The sequence below is a fragment of the Sander lucioperca genome, chromosome 24 (genome assembly GCF_008315115.2).
Source record: "Sander lucioperca isolate FBNREF2018 chromosome 24, SLUC_FBN_1.2, whole genome shotgun sequence".
In the NCBI taxonomy this organism is placed as follows: Eukaryota; Metazoa; Chordata; class Actinopteri; order Perciformes; family Percidae; genus Sander; species Sander lucioperca.
Genome location: NC_050196.1, coordinates 18558286 through 18575943, shown reverse-complemented (window position 1 = coordinate 18575943; position 17658 = coordinate 18558286). Strand labels below are relative to the sequence as shown.

The 17658-nt window shown below is 42.0% G+C and overlaps 1 protein-coding gene across 1 annotated transcript in view; it reads right to left on the bottom strand.

Annotated features, from left to right (window-relative positions):
* LOC118494515 (NLR family CARD domain-containing protein 3-like) overlaps window positions 1–17658 on the bottom strand; it is a 59733-nt gene that overhangs the window by 25516 nt on the left and 16559 nt on the right. Inside the window, exons 2-3 of the mRNA XM_035998825.1 lie at window positions 13157–14874; window positions 12892–13065 (exon numbers count right to left, since the gene is read on the bottom strand). Coding sequence (XP_035854718.1) covers window positions 12892–13065; window positions 13157–14874 — 1892 coding nt within the window. The remainder of the gene's footprint in view (window positions 1–12891; window positions 13066–13156; window positions 14875–17658) is intronic.

Here is a 17658-nt window from a genome sequence, read left to right as displayed (position 1 = left end):
CTAATTCACAACACTTGTCCCTAGTAGGGCTTTTGGTTAAAAAATAAAAATACAGATTAACATTATAAAAAATAAGAGAGAGATGAAATAAAATGGAATGAAATGAAAAAGAAAAAAAAGTACACAGAGAGAGCACAGTGTAAAAAGTAAATATGAGAGCAGTATTGTTCCTGAATTAGCCACAATTTGCTATTAGTATTATTATACTTGTGTTTAAGCCTTTAAATTTCATATATATAAAGGTTATATATATGCATGACGTATTTCTGAGCTAAGGTCTGAGTACGGGATGTCTGCCAACTAGTGGAGGGGAGTATGAATGACATATAACACTCTATTCAGAGAAAACAGCTGTTTGATTCAGTACGCCGTCATGTCGCAATTTTGCGACTTTGGCGCTTAAAGGGGTTTTATGTGAACTTTAATATATTTTGATGTTCTTTTGTGACAATGAAACAAGTTTATTTTTAAACTGCATTATCCTATTATTTTAGTGAGGACTCATGAATAACTACAAATAACTAATGTTAGGGAAATATATTTATGTTTTGTAACGTGTTTCTGGATTAAAAAAAAATATATTATATCGGCAGATATATCGGACTATCAGATTTTTGAATCACCAAATATTTGTATCTAAATCGGCCTTCAAAATCCTTTATCTGTCGGGCTCTAATTAAAATCAATAAAATATCCTTTTTAAGATTCTACTTTAATAAGATGCCACTGTTGTTCAGGAGGAGTTGGTTCTTCCAAATGTTTTGTAATGTTGCTGACTTCATAAAATAAATGGAACCATTTCACAGCCGCTGCTTTGACCAATCAGCTCCCTAGTTCACTCAGAGCTGTGGAGATCTGCCAATGAGAGGCTAATAAATAACTAAAGGAGACATACAAGCAGGAATGTCTGTAGTAATAGTACAGTGTAGTGTAGTAATATCCTACATGCTGGTGAATTTGGGGACGTTTAATGAAACTAATAATAAGGTCATTGTATAGCGGTGGCCACCTTTTCCAGGTACCAGCGGGGAACAGAGAGATCACTCAGATCAGATTTTAATACCAGGTGAAAACAGGGCCATAGATATCCCAGAGTGCACCTGGACGACAGGCGACAGTGGGCTGGAAACACAGAGACCCTCTACAAGAAGACCACACACCCAATGAGACAACACTACTTCTAGTTTGTTGGAGGTTTCAGAATAACTCACCTCAGTCTTCTCCTCCTCTCCATTTGAATTAGCTTACTTGCCCTTTTCCCCATTCTAATCTCCCTTACAGGTCGCCTTGTTTTTTAAAGTAGCGGTGTCTCCATGGACCGGTGACTCTTCAGACACACAGCTGGGTTCAGGTTCAGCAGGGTCTGGTCTCTGATGGGTCCTGTTAGAAAGAGAGGAAGACAACTTTTTAACCTCCAGAACCAGAAGCTGCTGGAGAAACTAGAAGCTATGAAGCAGAAAATAAAGTCTGAAGCTCTTCACTGAATGCTTTCTGCTCTCTGCTCATCCTGCTCTGTCATTCATTCTCTTTCTGGGAGAACAGGAACATTGGAAAGACTCCAGGACTAATGTCATCTTTCTGTCCTCTAATGGAGACAAGACTCCATTATGACAATCAATCTCACCTTTCTGTCCTGTGCATCCTCCTCCACACATTACTACAACAGTAACAGAGGCATTTAGGTCACTACATTTTATTGTGAAAGGATCCAGAGGAAACAGTAGAGTCCTGTTGTGTCTGACTTTACGCTGGTGGAGACGACGGTTTGTTTTCTGACAGCAGGAGAAAAGCTCGGACCCCCCCCCATCTTCAAACTCAGCCTTCATTTAGATCTCAACTACACACCTGTAAAGTTTCCTGACTGCAGCCTCAAGGTTGGGACAGACAGACGTAGAAACACCTGGCAAAGTATTTAAAACCTCCTCTGTAGTAGTTCATGCTACAACATGGAGATTTATCTTCAACACAAGAGTCATCCACACTTTCTGAGGAAATAACAAATGAAGTAGAAACTAACATGTTGTTGAAGTACCAAACTGCAACTTACAGTTTCTTCAAACAGTCCAAAGAGTTGATGAAGAACTCAAGTGAGTTGTTTCCTGATGAGTCACAGCTCCACCTGTCAGCAAGCAGATTTTCACAATAAGAGAAAAAACTTTATTGTTAAACAGACTCAGTGACGCAGTGGAAAAAGTACTCCAAACTATTAATACTACACGGTGAAAATACTCTGTCCAACGTCCTGCTCTGTTACTAAATGTACTTGATGTAGAAGTAGCAGTGAGAGAGATGATTCTCTGGAACATTACATCATGTTTTACTGCTGATTCAGACTTTGTGTGTAAACTGTGAATGTGCAGAGTAACACTCAGATAAGTAACAGTCAGATAAATGGAGGACAATAACAAGAGGAGCCACTTCTTTGAAACCTCCGTAAGCTGCTGAGAGGCTGAGTCAGGGAACAATCAACACTTGTGTGACGCGCCGTTTTAAAGGGGTGATAGAATAATTATATAGGGTATTTCACACTGTTCTTTAAGGTCTCCTAATAGGGTATGTAACATTGGTTTGGCTGAAAATGTCCTGTCTGCTATTTTTATGGGTCCTTAACTACCCTGTGAATATGGCCCTGTTTTCAACAAGAGCTTTTCTTCCAAATATGTTCTGCTCATGAATATTTAGATGAGCTGCGTGCTGATTGGTTGAGCGAACCACATACACATACATTGGAGGAGAGACCAGTGGTCTCATGTTTCAGACACTGCAATGTTATACATTGTTTGTTTGCTTTTTGGTTACTAAATTCACTTCTGATACTTTTTTATGCGAGAAATCAACTATATAAAGCTCAAATATGGGCCGTTTTATGAAAATCGATGGCTAATTGCAAATTTGGTAAGAAGCGTCAGACTTCAGGAGTTCCACACAGTCTGACCACCCCGCTCCGCTCCGCTCCATACCCAGGGCAAACTCACCGTCTCTGGGTCACAGGACTACCGGTGCTCGGGGCTCCGCTGAGCTGTCCGGCTGCCGGCTTCCGGCATAATTAGAGTATATTTACCATTTGAATTTCTTCACGCCACTTATATTACAGCTACGCTAAGGTCTTACAAAGCTAATACTAGTGTCCGATTTCAATTTAATGCATTTTTGTGAATTTGACGGGTCTTCATAGGAGGAGCTGCTAGCTAGGCTATGTGTCCCATTCAATCCTATGGGAAGATCGCCCCTAAACTTTTGCCATAATTATAGTATATTTACACTTGGAATTTCGTCCCGGCATGTATATCACAGCTACCATAACGTCTTAAAAAGCTTAGCTAACTCTTGTCCGATTTCAATTTAATGCATTTTTGTGAATTTCAGAGGTCGCGTTAGGAGGAGGCTAGCTAGCTCTCATTGATAGAGCTCCATCCAGCGGAAAAGAGGCATTTATTTCCCCGATCGTTTGTTTAAATAACTCAACACACATATCCATTATATTATTAACTGGCACCTGTGGTAAGAGATTGCGGGCGTAACAAGATCGCTGATCGCGCCCTCACTCACACACACCGGCCATTTAGTAGGAAGAGGGGAGGGAAAACAGCGAGCTGCAGGCCCTGGAGCTCTGTCAGGGCCTTGGCATTTGGTAGTTAAGTTACCCAGAAACGGTGAGTTTGCACGGGTATAGACTGCCGCTTGCTGCCGGCCGTGACGGAGATCCATCTAGCTCACAGCGGGCCGTCTGTGAAGTCGGACAAGCCATCAATTTTCATAAAACGGCACATATTTGACCTCTACATAGTGGATTTCTCGCATACAAAAAGTCTCAGAAGTGAATTTAGTAATGAATAAGCTCATGGACAATGTATACAATTTCTGAGATCTGTGCGACTTAAAAATAAAAAAGTTAAAATAAATTAAAATAGTAGCTGATTTGAGGTCAGTGGTGTATGTAAATTTTGGCCGTGACAAAGTTACAGGTTCTGAGATGGTTACGTCACCTTCTAGCTTTGTTGAGATTCACCCGTTTTCAGCGGCAGTTTCAAAATGTGAGATTTGCATAGTAAAGGGGTGTCAATGGGATTTTGAGCTTCTATGTATGTCCTATTTACCCTCCAAGCTGTCGTTATTCAACTATGACAAGGTAAACTCGGTTTTGCATTCTATCACCCCTTTAATAATTAATTTCCACTCTGTGGTATGTGTTTACAGATTTATTTTCCACTTGAAAATAGGAAAAAACTAAAACAACATAATCTAGTAGCATGACAAATGGCCTACTGTATGAACGTGGATGTGGAGAATTGTTCACATTTGAGTTTGCTGTGAAACTTGCTGTCAACAGAAAATGAAGACCCCAAACTCCCCCCCCCCCAGCCTCCGCCGTGCAGGTGCAGAGATGTATCAATAGAAGATGATTATTGTGATTAAAGCAAGTATTGAGATATGTTACTGCAGTAAAAGTACTAATAGCACAGTGTGAAGTTACAGCAGCTGGCTGAGCAGATAACTAACGTGGAGAGAAAACAGACAGACTCTCTGCTCGCTGTTCTCTGGACTTTAACAGAGAAAACCTCAGCAGAGAACTCCACATTACAGACAGCACATTGAGGGCTGGGAGCCAAAGGGGTATCACTGCGTTTCATCATTTAACAGGAGAGCCAAAACTAACCAGTTTCTAGCTGAACTCAGGCAGCTTCATCAGGAGGAGGAAGAGGACAGAAAGACTCCTGGAGAACCAGAAACACTCTGACTAAAGAGATCAGAGGAGACAAGAGGAGCTACACTGAAAAGATGCAGAACAAGTTTTCAGCCAACAAGGCTGTGTCAGAGCAGACAGGCCTTCGGTGTGTTTGTAAAATGTACCGGTGAGAGCAGCAGCTACACAGGGTTGAGCGAGTATATTGTAATAGGGTCGGGGTGGTGGATGAGTCAGACACAGGACTTTCACCCAGGAGACCGGGGATCGTGTCCCCCGTGTGTCTTTAACTGTCCCGTTATAGCCGCGTGTCACGGAAACCTAAGCCCACCCACGACCTTTTTCTTAACATAACTGCATCAAAAAGGATGCCAATAGTCCCGGCCAAGCGCGTTTAGTTAAAGCGCGTTATATGACGCTGACTTTTAGCGTCAATAATAACGACAAAGACACCTGACCAAGCGTTCGTATTTCACGAGATGGGAGTGAGAACATGTTGGCAGGACATAACCTGCCTGATAATAACTGGATGGATTATCATAGAGTGGGCGTGTCTGTGAAGAGAAGACTCGGCCCAGAGAAACATTTTCATTCAGATACCTGGAGGTCAAAGGTCAACAGACCCCTTTGAAAATGGACATGCCAGTTTCCTCCTCGCCAAAATGTTGCCTAACTTTATAACCTGTTTCAGCTTCATCAGGAGGAGGAGGAGGAGGAGGAGGAGGAGGAGACAGAAAGAATCCTGTAGAAACAGAAACACTCCGACAACAGAGGAACCTTCCACAAGTCGAGTTCCAACATGTTTAAAATGTGATGAACAAACTTTATCGTTAAACAGACTCAGTGACGCAGTGGAAGACGTACTCCAAACTATTAATACAACACGGTGAAAATACTCTGTCCAATGTCATGCACACTGTCAGATAAATGGAGGACAATAACAAGTACAAGCTTTCCTTCTGAGATTAAAGCAAGTATTCAGACATGTTACTGCAGTAAAAGTACTAATAGCACAGAGTGAAGTTCCAGCAGCTGGCTGAGCAGATAACTAACGTGGAGAGAAGACAGACAGACTCTCTGCTCCCTGAACTCAACACAATATGAAAATGAAAAAGTGAAAGACTCACGTACTGGACTGCTCTGATTGGAGGGTTTCTCACGCTGCAGCTGGACCTGGAAGACCTCTGGGACACCCAGACATCTTATCGTGTGTGTCAACTGAAACCTTTGTCTCTGACAGCAAAACAACAAACCTGTTTCAGCTTCATCAGGAGGAGGAGGAGGAGGTGGAGGAGCAGGAAGAGGAGGAGGAGGAGGAGGAGGAAGAGGAGGAGGAGGAGGAGGAGGAGACAGAAAGAATCCTGTAGAACCAGAAACACTGTGCCAACAGAGATCAGAGGAGCAGTAACTCTTCATAACAACCAGCAGTGATAAACAGGAAATTAAACTTCAGTTAAAAGTTATTTTAAATGTTAACAAACAAGGACATGATGAATTATAATGTTACTGATTATTGGTAATGTTGCCATTTGTTATTTTTAGAGTGAAATACCAAAATAAAGAATAATCCAACTAACCCAAAGTCCCCAGTTAGTCTTCATCTCTGAGCTGGTGATGACGTCATGGCGCCCTCTGGTGACATCATCAGGAACTACAAGCAGAGCTCCACCAATCATATTCACACATTAAAACATGTTTACAGATTTTATTAGTTTCATTTCTATGATTTTATCTCACACACTCACCCCACTTTTAAAATGACATTTTATTACATTTTTATATATTTATTTAGTAATACTATATCCCTTTATTTTAATTGTAATTATATATATATATACATATATTATTTTAATTAATTATTTTAAAAACGTAATCCTTTTATTTAATTTTTTTGCATAAGGGCAGTAAATCTGAAAGATATGACATTTTTGATGAATGATTTTCTGGACTTTGATGTGATGTATTGATCCTCTAATGGATCCATGTGAAGAATGTGGATGTAATGGAGGTGTGAGAGTGTAATCTGTTCTTCACTAAATGGTTGAATCCAAGCTGCAGCAGTGCTGCTGTGTGCTGTCACGGTGTTTGATCCAGAGAGAGCAGACAGACTCCAGGGGGACACATTTAAAAGATGCTTCTCCTGAAAGAAGAACTAAAGAACCAGCAGTCAGTTGGCTGCTGGTTCTGGAACATTCTCTCAGACACACGTTGGGCCGACTGACCTCCATGTTAGAAAATCTCTCAATAACACCAAGAATTCACTCTCATACAGCACACATTAACTCACTATTTCTTCTATCCTATATTATATATGTTCACACATCAGGATCCCAATAACTATGGACACATAGGCAGGATTTATGGGGAGCTTTTTACAAGTTTTTGTTCCTTTTTTTAAGGTTTTTGTCACGTTTTCAGACATTTTTGTTGCTTTTTTCAGAGTTTTAGTCGCCTTTTTGGAATATCTTTGGACAATTTGTGACGTTTGTGCTGCTTCTTTTCTATATTTTTGGGTAGACGTGCAGTTTAGTGTCCCAAATTCCCCATAATGTAACCCCATTTATACAGGTCCCCTGACCAATCAGCTATCCTAACCTTAACCACTCGAGGTCAAATGCCTAACCCCAACCAAAAGAATTCCTAGAGCGGGTCTTGGCGTGGCCATATTGGAATTTGGGACATTAAACTGCACGCAAACCATGTTTTTGTTGCTTTTTTCAGAGTTTCAGTCGCCTTTTTGGAATATTTAATGATAATTTTTGACTTGTTTTCCGATAATTTGGCCCAAAGTCCACAGAGGCAGCCCAATTGGTAACTTAACTTCATCATAACCAGCTGTAAATAACGATTGCATTTCATTGGACATTTTTTTGTATAATAACAATAAAGCAAAAACCTTGAACCTTTTAGCAGAAATATTAGAGTTGTGTTGTGTCTCACTCACACACACACACACACACACACATACACAGATACACACAAAGACACACACGCAGACACACACACACGCAGACACACACACACACACACACACACACACACCTTGAACCTTTTATCAGAACCATTAAAGTTGTGTTGTGTCTCACTTGACTCTGATGGAGACGACCGTTTGTTTTCTGACAGCTGGAGAAAGGAAATAAAGATCAGCTGTTTGATTCCAGTAAATCACCAACATGAAGATTTATCTTCAACACAAGAGTCGTCCACATTTTCTCAGGAAGTAAGAAGTGAAGTAGAAACATTATATTTAACATTACAGAGCCAGAAACTAACCCTGAAGAGACCAAAGACGTGTTGTTAAAGTACCAAACAGCAACTTACAGTTTCTTCAAACAGTCCAAAGAGTTGATGAAGAAGAGTTGATGAAGAAGAGGGTCACTCTCCACCTGGAGAGAAATCTCTGACACAGGTGAGCTGATCCCTGGAATGAGTCACAGCTCCACCTGTCAGGAAGCAGGCAGGAAGGGCTGCAACAGGAGCAGATTTTCACAATAAAATGACATTTGGACCGCTGTGTCTATGCTCCGTTACTGACTGAAAGATGTAATGACTGTAGACACCGACTACTCATTATACAAGCTGAACATGTTTCCTAAAATATGAAATCCATCCCCCCTCTGTCTTCTTTCCTCACTGATACCAACAGTGAAGTCTTCCACACAAACATATTGATGTGGGAGTGAATCAAACCTCCAACAGACACAATGAAAGAGCTTTTTTGTCACATTGATGACATGTTACTGCAGTAAAAGTACTAATAGCACAGTGTGAAGTTACAACAGCTGGCTGAGCAGATAACTAACGTGGAGAGAAAACAGACAGACTCTCTGCTCCCTGAAGACCTCTGGGACACCAAGACATGTTCTCGTGTGTAAAAGTTAAAAAGAAAGACCACAAACCCACCGTAGTAACTGTATGCTTTTATTGTGAAAAGAGACAGAATTCAAAATAAAAAAAAAGAAAACATGACACAAGTCAACGGCATTTCTACAATTTCATGATCACAGCTTCCATCTTTAAAGGACTGGAAGTGGAAGAAGTTTACAATGTTCACGAGGAATCTGTTCAATCATTCTGAATTATTTCATACAAAGTTCATTCATTAGTTCATAAAAATAACCTGAAATATTTCTGTAAGTGTGATCCTGTACAGACTCAACTGATCAGCAATGAGAAACAGGAGGAGACTCTCCGTCCTCCACACAACACAGAGACACTGAGGAAACAGGAGACCAGATCCTGAACCCAAACCCAGGATAGAGAGGCTGAGTGAATGTGGTGTTGAAGGTGTAGAGGTGGATCAGTGAGTCAGAGGAGACTGTGTAGAAGGACAGAGAACCAGCAGGACAGTCAACATACACTGCTACTCTGTCAGAGACAGAGGAGGAGGAGACGGATGTTTTTCTGTTATTGTGCCAGACAGAGTAACCATCATCAGAGCAGTTCAGACTCCAGGACTGATCATTATATCCAAACACACAGTTATCACTGTTTCCTCTCCTGCTGATTCCTCTGTAACTCACTGATATATTAACATCTCTTCTCCTCTCAACCTCCCAGTAACAGCGACCAGTCAGACCATCTCTACACAGCAGCTGAGGCCAGGAGTCAAACCTCTCTGGATGACCAGGATATGGCTGATCCTCCTTCACTAATGTCACCTTCCTGTTGTTGTCAGACAGTTTGAGGTTTCTGTGCACTGTGTTTGTGTCGAGTCTGAGTTCACAGGAATCTGACGGAGAGAACGAGACACAACACAGCTGCAGTTATTAACCAATCAGCACTTTGATGATGACATCAGAGGGTTGAAGGAGTGATGTCACAGTTTCATGAATGAAATTAAAAACAGACTTACACTTCCTCAGACCTGGTGTCAACCATCTGACTCCAGCAGGCTCCACCCTGAAAGGAGGAAAGTGGGGGGGCATTACATCACTCTCACACACACAGCTTCACTCTGATCAAATGTAGGGCTGGAATTTACTCATTTATATTCATATTTGGGCTGTCAATCAATTACAATATTTAATTCAGTTTAACAGACAGTATGACACTAATTTGTGCAATATGCAAAAGGGTTAATGCCCAACGAGGTGTCCATTGTCAGGTATTAATGGACGATATTAATAGGAAGGACCTTAGATACGACTTGCCACCCTTAGCAACCGGAGATATTTATAGTCCGCTCAGCTCATAAAACCCTTCAGTTTAGCTACGAGCCAGAAAGCTAGCGCTACTGTCGGTCGAAGCCTTAGCTAAGTAGCAAGCTAAACTGCAAACTGGATGAGACATGATCGCTGATACAAAGTAAGTAAACCATTACTTATTGTGTTAGATTTGCCATAAAGCTGATGCCAATGCCAGCAGCATTAAGCCTAACATAAACAGTTATTGCTCATACCATTTTCAAACAGTATGCTGTCTGAATGTAGGCTATATAACTAGCTAGGTTGTCGTAATTTTTTTCATGTAGGCTTGTCTAGCCATGGGCGTTACACTTTCGTTTTATAACCTATAATTAAAACCCACAGGTAGGCATAGTTATTTTTTTTTTACACATAAAACCTGTGGTTACTCACAGCTGATGTAGCCAGCGCATTTATTTATTAATTTTGAACGGTAAACAGTCAGTTTCACCAGAACTCCTTTACTAGGTGTCCTACATCACTTTTTAATGGACACCCTGCAGCCAATCAGAATCGAGTATTTACCCAGACCATGGTATAACGTGATTTAACACAAGGCTCAACACCTAGAGATACCTAACCGGCAATTTCCACTGGATGCGGTACGTCTGCGGACCGGCTCCGCTGCGGAACGGCTGCGTGCTCCGCCGTCCGTCAATACACACCAGGTCCGAATTTGTTGCGGCACGGCTGCGGCCATGACTGACAGCTGTAGTCACGAGGACCCATGAGATCTCACGAATTCACGTAGAATAGAACCACAAAACCAACAACAGTTAGTTTCCATCCAGAGGAGTAGATGGGAAACCACTCTGAGCTGTGTTTTCAAGGTGTAGTGCAGGGAAATATGATCCGCCGTGAGCACGCTGGATTTTACTTTGAAAATTAACTGGATTTTTATTTTGTTTCTGTGCTCGACTTCCTGTCCCCCACTATCTGCTGTGTGCTGAATTGCTGCAGAGCTCTCCGGCGTCCGGCAAAAATAGAAGCTCTGCGTATCTGCTCCGGAGGGCTGGGACCGCCGGAGCTGGGACGGAGTAGGGACGCAGACGTTCTGCAGTCAGTGGAAATACACACATTGACTTTAATGGAAAGCTAATGACTCCGTCAACGTTCCGGAGACGTTCCGCATCCAGTGGAAATTGCCGGTATTACACTACCGCAGAGACATGAACACACGTTGACTGAAGCCATCACTTTCACGCAGTATGACAGGATGCTGCATCACATATAGTCCAAATGAATGGAATTACCAAAGAAACCAAAACAAACCAACAGGCCCCTAACAAATTCCAGCCAAGCGGCGGGGGCTTCAAACACACGTCACCACGCACACACAAAGGCACAGCGGCCACTGACACTGCTCAAATCTTTAACACCTAAAGCAATATATATATACAATATATAAAATACATATGAAATTGATGAATATATATATTTATTTTAGAAATGAACATATAGGCCTTCAATTATAAAAATATAATTTTCTGATTCTGGCAATCTCTTGGCCAGCAGAGAAGGCCTTGCTGGCCCTGAAGGCCCACCTCTGATCTACAGATCGAGTCATAACAATGAATATTCTGATTAACAGTGGATGGCTTGTGCTGAAATAACGTATAAATAATGGGGAAACTATAACTGAACATAGCAGAGAGCAGAACAGACTATGTGTGCATCTACACATTGTTATCATTAGATGAGTGTCTCAGAAAAAACTGTACACATAGTGCATACAGGATTAAGGCTGCCGGTGCCACTGCCACACTATCATTTACAGACCCAAAAATTCCCCCAAGAGGAAGCATTTGGTAACCTGACTCCTCCAGATGGATCGCTTCGCATTTGCTCGGCATATCCATCTGAGAACTTTCCGTTGGAGAACTTTTGGGAAGGGGCGAAAATACTGGTTAGCTGATTGGATAAACCATCGGTCTATCACCACCTATGTTGGTGATAGACGGGCCAAATCAACCAATCAGATCAAACTCTTGCCGAAACCAGTAGGGAGAAGAGAAAAAACATCTTTTACTCCGAGAAAAGCCTCCAGTGCCGTTTTTTGCTCTTCTTCTTCTCTCTTCTTGAGATACTTTTGGAACTTAGAGTCGGTACTCTCCCAGCCCAAGAGGAACTTTGTACAATAATAATTGGTCCAGACTTCAGTGTACGTCTCTGATCGATCACATGAGCCATGCAGCACCGGCATTGACATTTTAAAAAGCTAGCTAACTAGTCTGCCGACAGAGTAGATTAATGCTTCATCCACACACTCTTCTCACAGCGTAGAAAGCACATTGCTTTGTGCTAAGCTAGGCTAAACCTGTCCTGGACCTTGCTGTTGAGTTGAAACTGATTAGATCTTGGGAAAGAGGAAAAAAAAGGATGTTTCTTAAAATCACGAACGGTTCCTTTAACATACAGAGATAGGTCCAAACTATATAAATTATTAACAAAGGGAGTTATCATTTTAGTTCCTGGAGATGTTCTCCTTTAAAACTTCCTACATAAATATCTCCTTTCTGTTTATCAGTGTTTGTACCTGAGAGTGTTCAGTCTCCAGAGAGGATCCTTCAGTCCCACTGACAGTAGATTCACTCCCGAGTCTCCTGGATGATTATAGCTCAGGTCCAGCTCTCTGAGATGGGAGGGGTTGGAGCTCAGAGCTGAGACCAGAGAAGAACAGCCTTCCTCTGAGATCAGACAGCCTGATAGACTGCAAACACACAGAACAACACTCAGGAACCCTCTGTCAACACGTGGAGCCATGTGTTTCTTTTGTTTGTTTGTTGTCCAGGTACATTTTGGTCCAGATTTATAATAAATCTTCAAAATCATCTGTGGTATGTAATTATTCAACAACAAAAGCAAATGATTAAAAATCCTCATGCAATGAAACTCTGAGTCTCGAAACTACTGCTTATTTTATCGTATTAGCAGACACAAAGCTACATGTCAGCTGTTTTATCAACTAAAGTTAATCAGAGTTTAAATGGTCATCAGTTGAATGGATCATTGAATCCTGACCTGAGAGTATCCAGTGTGCAGTGTGGACTCATCAGTCCAACAGAGATCAGCTTCCCTCCTGAATCCTGCAGGTTGTTGTTACTCAGGTCCAGCTCTCTCAGACTAGAGGACTGGGAGCTGAGAACTGAGGACAGAGCTTCACAGCTTCTCTCTGACAGATTACAGGCACTCAATCTGGAGAGACAACAGGAAGGAAACAAGTTATTTTTTATTTTTCTCTCCTATTGAAAGATAGAGTATTTATTGATGAATAAATCCCACTTACAGAGCTTTGTTGGAGGCTTTGACCACTGGCAGCAGCCTCAGAAGAGCCTCCTCTGAAGCATTGTATTTCTTCAGGTCAAACACGTCCAGATCTTTCTCTGATGACAGTAAGATGAAGACCAGAGCTGACCACAGAGCAGGAGACAGTTTATCTGTGAAGAGATGTCCTGAACTCAAGGCCTGTTGGATCTGCTCCACTAGAGAATGATCATTCAGTTCATTCATACAGTGGAACAGATTGATGCTTCTCTCTGCAGACAGATTCTCACTGATCTTCTTCTTGATGTACTCTACTATTTCCTGAATGGTCTCTGGGCTACTTCCTGTCTGTGTCAGCAGACCTCGTAGGAGATTCTGATTGGTCTGCAGTGAAAGACCCATGAGGAAGCGGAGGAACAAGTCCAGGTGTCCATTTGGACTCTGTAAGGCCTTGTCCACAGCACTCTGGTAGAACTCTGTTGATGTTGTTTGTTCTTCTGACAGCAGGTTGACTCCAGAGTTGATGAATGTCAGATGGACATGAAGAGCAGCCAGAAACTCCTGAATACTCAGATGGATGAAGCAGAACACCTTGTCCTGGTACAGTCCTCTCTCCTCTTTAAAGATCTGTGTGAACACTCCTGAGCACACTGAGGCTGCTCTGATATCGATGCCACACTCTGTCAGGTCTGATTCATAGAAGATCAGGTTGCCTTTCTGCAGCTGCTCGAAAGCCAGTTTTCCCAGAGACTCGATCATCTTCCTGGTGTCTGGACTCCAGTGTGGATCTGTCTCAGCTCCTCCATCATACTTCATGTTCTTCACTTTGGACTGAACCACCAGGAAGTGGATGTACATCTCAGTCAGGGTCTTGGGCAGCTCTCCTCCTTCTCTAGTCTTCAACACATCCTCCAGAACTGTAGCAGTGATCCAGCAGAAGACTGGGATGTGACACATGATGTGGAGGCTTCGTGATTTCTTGATGTGGGAGATGATTCTGCTGGCCTGCTCCTCATCTCTGAATCTCTTCCTGAAGTACTCCTCCTTCTGTGGGTCAGGGAACCCTCTGACCTCTGTCACCATGTCAACACACCCAGGAGGGATCTGATTGGCTGCTGCAGGGCGTGTGGTTATCCAGAGGCGAGCAGAGGGAAGCAGATTCCCCCTGATGAGGTTTGTCAGCAGCACACCCACTGAGGTGGACTTTGTAACATCACTCAGGATTTTAGTGTTGAGGAAGTCCAGAGGAAGTCGACACTCATCCAGACCGTCAAAGATGAACACAACCGGGAACTCTTCAAACCTGCAGATTCCTGCTTCTTTGGTTTCACTAAAGAAGTAATCAACAAGTTCCACCAAGCTGTACTTTCTCTCTTTCAGCACATTCAGCTCTCTGAAGGTGAATGGAAATGTGAACTGGATGTCCTGGTTGGCTTTGTCTTCAGCCCAGTCCAGAGTGAACTTCTGTGTTAAGACTGTTTTCCCGATGCCAGCCACTCCTGTTGTCATCACTGTTCTGATTGATTCTTCTCTTCCAGGTGGAGTTTTAAAGATGTCTTCTCGTCTGATTGTTGTTTCTGGTCTGTCTGGTTTCCTGGATGCTGTTTCAATCTGTCTGACCTCATGTTCCTCATTGACCTCTGCAGTCCCTCCCTTTGTGATGTAGATCTCTGTGAACATCTGATTCAGAAGGGTTGGGTTTCCTGCTTTAGCAATCCCCTCAAACACACACTGGAACTTCTTCTTCTGGTTCGATTTGAGTTTACGCTTACAAACTCCAACTGGACTTCCTGGATTAATACACAACAAAGATCAGTAAGTGATTGATAAAGAAACAGGAACATACTGTGGCCCTTCTCTGGAGACATTAGTAAACGTCCCATTAGTCCAGCAAGTTAAATCTTGAGAGAAATCCTCTTACTGCTCTGAAGACAGTCAGCCAGCTCGTCCTGCTTCATTCTCCTCAGGAAGTGCAGTGTGATCTTCAGAAATGCCTCTCTGCTCCTCCTTTGCTCTTCATCCTCATCCTTCCTCTTACTCTCTGAGCATTCTGGGTAATCTGGACTCAGAACCTTCTGGATCTTCTTCAGCTCATTCTTCACAAAAGTGACAATGTTCTCCTCCAGCAGCTGGAACAGAAGATTATATGAATGACACAATCAAACTGAAATCATGGAAGCAAACATCAGATCCATGTTAGACAGACTGACAATGCACTTGTCTGAACAGTGCAGCATGGAGATGATTGTGAACAGAATAGATGTAAAAATAGCTGTTGTACATGTACAGACCATAAATATGGAATCCAGGTCTATTTGATGCTGCTGGGAAGACTGACCACTGCGAACCTCTGAGCTCTCCTGGTCCACTCTGTGGAGGAATCAGGAAGAATTAGCTCACATCATGTCTGTCCACACAGAGACAAACATAAGGTAATGTCCTGTGACTGAAAGTGTTGATTACAACATTGAATCAGATAGTTTCCCCTGACATTAAAGTGTTGGTGGTGCTGCTGACCCCACTGTGAATCAACAGAAAAAACTAAGAAGTAATCAAGGGCTATAACATGATTGGCCTAAAGGATTCCTGAAGCAGCAGACTGGTATCATGAGGCCAGGAGGTCTGCAGCTTCTGTGGTCATGGAAGCAAACATTTGTAGGTAGAAGGAGTTTGGGGTGGCAACGGTAAAGAACCTTTGGTTGGCTTGAAAACGATTTTGTAACCCAGTGCAAATGAAGTTACCCTGGAAGGGGCACTCTGAGGCGCACACATCCCAACCATCCCCCTGGCATTCCCAGTTAGAGAAGAACATTTGGGAATAATTCATTCATGATTTTTAGCCTACCCTATGGCTATGGGAGATTTAAAATGCTTTTTAATGGGGCTTAAACACCAGATAATATTGAATATTAAATTGAGATCTACAGTTGAAGACTGGTCTTATTGGACAGCGTTCAGATGTGAGAATATGTGATGCAGAAAATAAATTTAAAAACTTCTCTGGATACATAAAAGTTGAAACATGAATCACCAATATTATAATATCATTAAAAGCTTACCTTTTTTCAGTAGAGTGTTGCTCTCCTTTAAAATCAATGAGGCCTTGATGTGACTGGTCGCTCTTAAAGGACACACAGCAGGGTTCAGGTTCAGGTTCAGGAGACTCTGGTCTCTGCTGGGTCCTGATAGAAAAACACATTTATTGAGGGTCACATGTTTAGTTAAAGTCTTCCTGCATAAAATATAATATTAATATGAATATATATGTTGGCCTAATTATTAACAATTAAATGCCAATTATGCTTTACTTTCTGTCCAAAACTCAATAAAAATATCTTTTCAAATCAGAACAAAAAAAAAAATCTAAATATATTATTTCAAAATGTTGACAGGAAATTATTTCGCATAATATTCTCATTTCAGTCATCAACTACAATAATTCCTTTCCACAAAAAACACTTTATTTGAAGGAGTGTGCAAAACAACCCAGACGGGACGTAGTTACATCCAATGAGACTCATTCTAATGTGCTGGATGTTCACAACTCACCTCAATCTTCTTAACATTTCACCTTCACTTTCCATTGCTATTCGCTCCTTCTGCCATTCAAGTTCTTACTTGAATTGTTCTTACTGAACTTTCAGGTTCAGGTTCAGCTGGTTCTCTTCTCTGATGGGTCCTGTTAGAAAGAGAGGAAGAACACTTTTTAATCTCCAGAAACTGAAGCTGCTGAATAAACTAGAAGCTATCAAGAAGAAAATAAAGTCTGAAGCTCTTCACTGAATGATTTCTGCTCATCCTGCTCTGTCATTCATTATCTTTCTGGGAGAACAGGAACATTGGAAAGACTCCAGGACTAATGTCATCTTTCTGTCCTCTAATGGAGACAGGACTCCATTATGACAATCAATCTCACCTTTCTGTCCCGTGCATCATCCTCCACACATCACTACAACAGTAACATTTTATTCTGAAAGGTTCCAGAGTAAACAGTAGAGTCCTGTTGTGTCTGACTTTACTCTGGTGGAGACGACAGTGTGTTTTCTGACAGCAGGAGAAAGGAAATAACTAGAGGCCATCTTATGATGGATAACATTGGCCAAATCAAGCCAGGTGCTTAACGTTGGCCCTTCCTTACTTCCTACCCTCCTACTTCCTCCCGTCCATCTTCCTCCCCCCTTGCTGTGGACCCCACCCATCTTCAAACTCGGCCTTCATTTAGATCTCAACTACACAGCTGTTCTGACTGCAGCCTCACGGTTGAGACAGACAGACGTAGAAACTAGGGCTGAACGATTAATTGCATTTGCGATAATATCGCGATATGTTAAAACGCGATTTCCTAATCGCAAAGGCTGCGATTTGGTCACATGACTCGCGAGAGCAATCAGTCTGCACTCCGTAGAGAAAGCATCAACTAGCACGCTAACGCTACGTCGTACCTGGAGCTGATTTCTGTCATTCAAACAACTCTGAGTTGTAGTTTAAAACTTTTACAGCCATTTTAATAAAATGAAGGATTTT